The 7,610-nt window shown below is 33.9% G+C and overlaps 1 protein-coding gene across 1 annotated transcript; it reads left to right on the top strand.

Moving 5' to 3' along the window:
* The first annotated feature begins 2,217 nt into the window (after window positions 1–2,217).
* Window positions 2,218–7,401, top strand: LOC120170769 (protein DMP4-like). The gene is made up of 2 exons (XM_039178638.1): window positions 2,218–2,371; window positions 6,848–7,401. Exons 1-2 carry the CDS (start codon window positions 2,218–2,220, stop codon window positions 7,399–7,401), a joined length of 708 nt encoding a protein of 235 aa, XP_039034569.1.
* Window positions 7,402–7,610: the final 209 nt, after the last annotated feature.

Below are 7,610 nucleotides of genomic sequence, written 5' to 3'. Positions count from 1 at the left end.
AAAAATAAAATTATAAATATATCTAATAATTTTATTTAATATTTAATTTTAATAAATTAAAATTAGGATCATATTGATATAATATATAAGTAACAATGACCAAATGTGTAATTATATCAAATATTTTAACTGTCACATTAGTTCATCCGTTAAATATTAATGGCAAGTGGCTTAATTGAATGCATTTAAACAGTTGAGTGGTCTGATTGATAAAATTTTAAAAATGGCGGTCAAAATGAAGAAAGGCAATAGTTAGGTGGTCACTGATATAATTTACCCTTTATTTTAAATAATTTACCTTTTATTTTTTAACTAATTTATAATTATATATTGAGTCCTTTAAAATTTAAATTTTTATAAATTAAATTAATTGTACTCATCATTAATGATGCTCGTCGATAGTTGAATTTCCCTTAAAATTATCCATAACCATAAGTTTATCCAACTTAAATATTTTATTTAGTGTGACAAGAGTAATAAATGCAATTGGATTTAATCCTATTACAATGTGAAATATAAAACATTTTAAATTAATTACGGATATGGTAATAAACAACTTATATTATTTGTTTAACAATTCAAACAGCTTATATTATATAAATGTGTATTAAATATTGCATTTAAATTCGAACAATCTCATCTCCTTCCTTCTTATCATATTTATATTATTATATTGGATATAATGGTCGAATAATTTAACATAGAAACTTATTATTTTGTAACATAAATTAGTTAGGATGACAATTGGCCTGAAATTGCGTCCACCCCATCTCCCATTGATACAAGTATAACGTGCAAGCGATGAGCCTATCCATTTTCTTAAATAGATTTGTGGGGAAACAATATAACCATAAGCAATTTGAAACCTGTATAATAATAGATGATTAGCCAGCCAGTTCACATGTATTGCGTCTCGGCCAAAAATGTGACATCTGCTGACATTTCCCCATGCAACACAATCCTCGTTGGAAACCTCCACAACTTGTTCCTTAAAGTCGGTCAATTGAAAACCAATCACGATAATCCTTTGTCTTTGATTTCATTATGGCTTATAACGAATCATGAATATGTATGTATTCACATTAGACGACGAGTTTTAATTTCAACTGATTTTATAAGGTTGATTTTTATTTTTTATTTTTTAATGTTTAGGATATGTCAATGTTTTAATGATAATGTAAATATTATATTTGTCTCTTACCTAATTTGAGATAATGTAATAATATCTCTTTACCTATTTTTTTCAATTAAATTCTTATTTTCTAATAAAAATAATATATATACATATATTTGTGTATGGCCTGATCTAGTTGGGTCGACTGTGAGTTTTTATCCTAAAAGTTAGGTCAAGTGAAATCTTTTTACACTTGGATCAGATGAGTGGACCAAAAACTCGACCTATAATTATCCCTAATTAAAAGTGAATAGATCTTAAAATTAAATTGGATCGAATTATATAAATTTAAATTAATCAAGTACATGCTTTTTATTTTATCATTTAAGTTTTATTTGAATTTAGTCAAAAATATAATACATTTATTTAAGTTAAAACTAATAAAAATTAAAAATGCATCTACATCATTTTTGTTAACCAAAATTTTAAATACTTAAATTATGAAAGTTTAACTTGGTTTGAACTCAAAAAAATATGTTTATTTAAATTTGATTTAAAATATCAAATAACTAAATTTAATTAATTTTAAAATCAATTTTTTAATTGTATCGTGTTTTGTTCACTTAACAACACAGACATAATTAAACTTTTTTTCTATACTTTAGAACTTAAAGAGAATATGGATTGGGGCATTATTAAACTTTTTTTATTTATTATTTCTATATTTTGGCCTCTTTTACTTGCAAGGCATCGTTTCATTCTCTTCCCTCCCTTTTTCCCCCACTCAAAAACATGTCTTTGTCTTCAATCTTGTAGACACTAATTTTTGACCGAATTTTATATTTATATTTTTATTATTATAATTTATTATTATTATTATTATTATATATTTTTTATTTTTTTGTTTATAGGTCCAACAAGGATCCAACCACCCACCATTATCTCATAACTACCCCACCATTATCTCAACCACGTTCTCCACCCACATCTCCATAATTCTCAGCCCCATGTTCGATCCCCACAAGATGCGCCCACCTAAAACCACATTCTACTGCTGAACTTAGAATATAAAAAGAAGGGGGGCAACAGCTCTTGGTTCATACATGGCAAACATCAAGCCTTGTTTTTCTTCTTCTCGTGAAATGCTTGTTTCGAGCATGTTGAACATCAGAACTGAGCACAAAGAAGCATCTTGGACAAGGCTTGTGAGCTTCTCTAACATCTCCTCACCGTCATCGCCTCAACCTGAAACGCAAGGTAATTCTCCTACTTTTCTCTACGACGTGCCCCCATTATAAGACCTTCACTGTTACGAATAAGCACCCCTGGCCATGCTTTATGTTGCGATTGTCTGAATTTTGCATCGAACTTTACCATGACGAATGGGCGAGGGGGAGCTGTCCAACGAACAACCAACGTTACAGAAGGCCTATGAAACACTGATTTGCCAAAAGGAATTTCAAAAACTGTGCCTTTACCAAGGGCTTCCTTTTGCTTTCCCATGGAAGCAATGTTGGTGCCGACCCAATTCACACTTTAACAGCGAATTAACAAATCAGGTAATCGAAACTTGAGTTATTATGGTATTTTTTTAATTAAGAATCTGAAATTTAGAAACCATATAACCAGGACATGTTATGCTCTTCTGCTTGTACGTTTGGTATCCATTAATAATTTTCAGAGATAAAATAAGATGGTAAATCAGCTTGTAGTAAACGTGACTTCCAGTTTGCTATCTTTCTTATTTGTTCTGTGGGTTTTATATTGCCTTCCATTTTGGCATCTTGTTTTGGATAAAATAAGTGCAACTTGTAAGCACTTCAATAATGGCAGTAGACCAATGCTATTTAATTGTTTGAATGTGCAGTGTTCTATTTAATTAAAAAATATCTTTGTTTTCTTTAAATTGATACCTTAACTTTGATTTTTTCTCTTTGCACCCTTCAATTAACTTTAATTTAATCATTAATCTCTTCAATATTTTTGATTTAATATTTTTTTCTCATCTTATTGTATTTTATTATATTATTTAGCAGTAATTTGATATTTTTAGGACATTTCCAACCTATCAAAGGTAATTATTCGAATCGAACGTTTTTACATTTCAATTTAAATTTCTAATTTTTAGCTACAAAGACAATTGAAAAATTAATTGGTACCGAAAGGGCGGTTCAAGGGTGCTAATCCTTCCTTGACAGTAACCGGCTCCCGAACCCAACATATTTCTGGTAAGGCACAGATCAAGTAAGACGGTGTCCGATCTACCTAAATATCATTTTTAAAGTGATCGGTGGAGACTCCAAATCCATTTTCCTAAGTTGAAGCCCAATTCCAGGGCCCAACCGAAAGACGGTTCCGACAGCTTGGTGACTCCGCTGGGGACAGGTAAGTGAGTCAGGCCGAAATTAATTTCCGGTTGTCTTTTTTTTTCCCGAAAATTAAAAGTTTAAATTTTAATTTATTTATTCGATTCCAATTATTTATCTTTTACTATTTTTCAAATAAATAGTTGTACTAATATTTTTTTCAATGATTTCATATTTTCAAAATTTTCATCTCAGGCTCTATACCCGAGCTCCAAACCCTTTTAAGTGGAGGTGAAAGTGATGCCTTCGTGTGAATTTATTCACCATGCGGGCCTAGCAAGTAGCCTTCGGGATTCATATACCTTATGTCTTCTTGTAAATTTATTTTCTGTATGGGCATAAGGGAATGTTTCCTCTCAAGTTTAACTTAGTCCACGCAAGCCTGTGATGAGTTTAGGACTAAGGGTCTGACAATCCCAAGGAGAACTCGGGTACCTTCTTTAGAACCTAAACCGAGAGAATACAGAGAATTAGAGCCCACCCCAAAGCCTCATTTCAAACCCTAGGCTACTTTGTTTCTTGCTTTACTTTCTGTTTAAAGCATGCCAACTAGACAAATATGCGGTTAGGATTTGCTTGAAATTAGCATGCGTGATAAATATCATATATGGGTAGGAATAATAAGCATGTGGGGTAGGACTTTTATTTTCATGATTACTTTTTTATTATTTTCACCTCACTAACTCTTTTCATTTTTTGTTTTGTTTTATTTTATTTTTATCACTTGCATAATTTAAAAGAGGTGTTGATCCACCAAAAATGTGTTTGTTAAACATGAATAATCTGCATTAATGGACAAAGGGGTTGTAATACAATAGATGAAAATGCAGAGGACAGACTACAAGGCGACTATGTGTCACATTCAATTAAGAAGACGTGGTTCCCACAATTGAAGAGTATATCACTCAGCTGCATTATAAAGGACTTAGAATAAACCAGGTCTACATCAAACACAATGAAAGTCTATCTGTGAAGAACTGACTGACAGAGGTTACAGTGGCAAGATGAAGGTTACTGATCTTGGGAGTCCCTTCAAAGACAACAATGGCAAAACGATAGCTAGACCATTCCTAACGAATTCAAGAAATAGACAAAAAAACTTCATATAGTTCCTGTCAATTGAGGACTCCAATGACATATTCGTTGGGAACAAGTTCAACAAAAGATAAATGCCAGAGATGCAGTCATTCGAGACTTCTTGGGCCAGTACAAAAAGCAACTCAACATTTTCACGGTTCATCCAGAGAAGCCAGATCGGTTCGACAGGTTATTCAACCGGTGATAGACGAATGCAGAAGACTAGTCAACATGTCAGAAGCTATCAGGATATTTTTTCCCTTAAAAGATAAAACACTTTTGTCCCCATAAGGGTTATTCATAATAACAGACACATTTTTTGGATCAATGCCTCGAACATTGCATGCATCATGCATTCCTGCATATTTCGCATTACTTTTCTCCTTTTTATTACGTTCACATGTCTCATAAAAAATGAGAACATTTCGATCCTATAACATATAAGGAGCTTTACCAACAGTTGTTTGACACACATATGGTGTCACCATATCCAGAGAAATCCATGAAGCCCTTGTACCCCATGTAGTATGATGAGAACACTCATTGCGAATATCATAGCGGTGTCCCAGGGCGCACTATCAAGAACTACTCCACATTCAAGAGAACCGTACAAAAAATACATAATAAGAATTGGATCGACTTCAACAACTCGAGGGCATCCAAGTGAGGAAGACCATTTCATCATTTGAGGCATTCTGTTTGAGTTTTTTTTTTCATTTTTTCTCAAGTTTTTGTAAGAACATTTGAATAAATTTATGTTACTTTAATGATGACGAGAAATGAATCCATTTGCAAACTTGCAATTCTTTGAATATCAATTGAATTAAGAAACTCTGTAAATGGTTCAAAGTTACAGATTTCTGACAAAGTAACATGATTTAAAACAAGGACTTTTTACCTTACCCAGAATATACAATCAAACACCGTACCATGCTCTTGCAATTAACCAAGGTAACCTTTTCCTTTCATAAGGTGCGGACAACGTGGGGCATCATTTACATATGACAATTACTATACTTTTTGACGTTGAATGATGATCATTATCTTTACAGATGGAATAGTCGAGTAAGTGAATCTAGTTTAGGTCAGTTGCTTGAAAATTGAACTCTAAATATGAGATTTCTTGACTTTCAAAAACACCTAGACTCTAAATATGGAGCTGTCCAACGAACAACCAACGTTACAGAAGGCCTATGAAACACTGATTTGCCAAAAGGAATTTCAAAAACTGTGCCTTTACCAAGGGCTTCCTTTTGCTTTCCCATGGAAGCAATGTTGGTGCCGACCCAATTCACACTTTAACAGCGAATTAACAAATCAGGTAATCGAAACTTGAGTTATTATGGTATTTTTTTAATTAAGAATCTGAAATTTAGAAACCATATAACCAGGACATGTTATGCTCTTCTGCTTGTACGTTTGGTATCCATTAATAATTTCCAGAGATAAAATAGGATGGTAAATCAGCTTGTAGTAAACGTGACTTCCAGTTTGCCATCTTTCTTATTTGTTCTGTGGGTTTTATATTGCCTTCTATTTGGCATCTTGTTTTGGATAAAATAAGTGCAACTTGTAAGCACTTCAATAATGGCAGTAGACCAATGCTATTTAATTGTTTGAATGTGCAATGTTCTATTTAATTAAAAAAACATCTTTGTTTACTTTAAATTGGTACCTTAACTTTGATTTTTTTTCTCTTTGCACCCTTCAATTAATTTTAATTTAATCATTAATCTCTTCAATATTTTTTTCTCATCTCATCTTATTGTATTTTATTCTATTATTTAGCAGTAATTTGATATTTTTTAGGACATTTTCAACCGATCAAAGGTAATTATTCAAATCGAACGTTTTAAATTTCAATTTAAATTTCTAATTTTTCGCTACAAAGATAACCGGAAAATTAATTGGTACCGAATGGCGGTTTAAGGGTGTTAATCCTTCCTTGATCGTAACCGACTCCCGAACCCAACATATTTCTGGTAAGGCGCAGATCAGGTAAGATGGTGTCTGATCAACCTAAATATCATTTTTAAAGTGGTCGGTGGCGACTCTAAATCCATTTTCCTAAGTTGAAGCCCAATTCCAGAGTCCAACCGAAAGACGTTCCGACAAAACTCTTATATATATATTATATAGTTTCTCAACAGAAGCCTCTTAAAATACCAGCAGTCAAAGAGAATTTAGAAGCTTTCAGCTATGGAGATTAAGTTCGAAGGCGATGAATCACGAACAAGGTGACCCGACAGCACCCCTCCTTCAAAATTTGACATTGGCAAAGTACCTGCAGAAGCCGAAAGAAAAACCCTCATACAGCAAACAATAAGACAAACGTTTCAAAGCATGACACATTTGGCTAACCTATTATCCCCCGGCACCGTCCTCGTTTTCCAACTCCTCTCTCCGATCTTCACCAGCCAAGGCGACTGCGACTACGTTGGACTGTTGATGACGGCGGTCCTCGTGTTCCTTTGCGGCCTGTCGTGTTTCGTGTCGAGCTTCACTGATAGTTTCAGAAACAAGGATGGCAATGTGTGTTACGGGTTGGACACGCTTAAGAGTTTGTGGGTTACCGATGGTTCGGCCACGCTCCCGCCGGAATCCGCCGCGAAATATAAGCTGCGGTTCATCGACTTCGTCCGTGCTTGCTTGTCTGTACTGGTGTTTGCAGCTATGGCATTGTTTGATGAGAATGTGGTGAGTTTCCTTTACCCGACGCCGTCGAGTCATGCACGAGAGATCCTCACGGCGTTGCCAGTTGGGATTGAGGTTTTGGGGAGTATGTTGTTTGTTGTTTTTCCGACTACTCGCCATGGTATTGGGTTTCCCTTGTCTGCCAATTAACCATTATACACACATATATATATATATATAAATGAAAGCGTTCTAAGAAATTTTAAACAAAAAAAAGTAGAGATAAAATTATCCTTCCAACGATCAAGGGCCCGACTCAACTTCCCAGCTGTAGCTTTCATGTCGCAACCAGTGACGGAGCCATGTGGGCACCGGGGTCACTGCCCCAATTTTTTTTCATTAAAAAGATAGGGATAATT

Source organism: Hibiscus syriacus, unplaced genomic scaffold, assembly GCF_006381635.1.
Source record: "Hibiscus syriacus cultivar Baekdansim isolate YM2019G1 unplaced genomic scaffold, ASM638163v2 tig00111792_pilon, whole genome shotgun sequence".
NCBI classification, from domain to species: Eukaryota; Viridiplantae; Streptophyta; class Magnoliopsida; order Malvales; family Malvaceae; genus Hibiscus; species Hibiscus syriacus.
The sequence above is the reverse complement of the archived record's forward strand: the minus strand, read 5'-3'. Positions and strand labels throughout refer to the sequence as shown.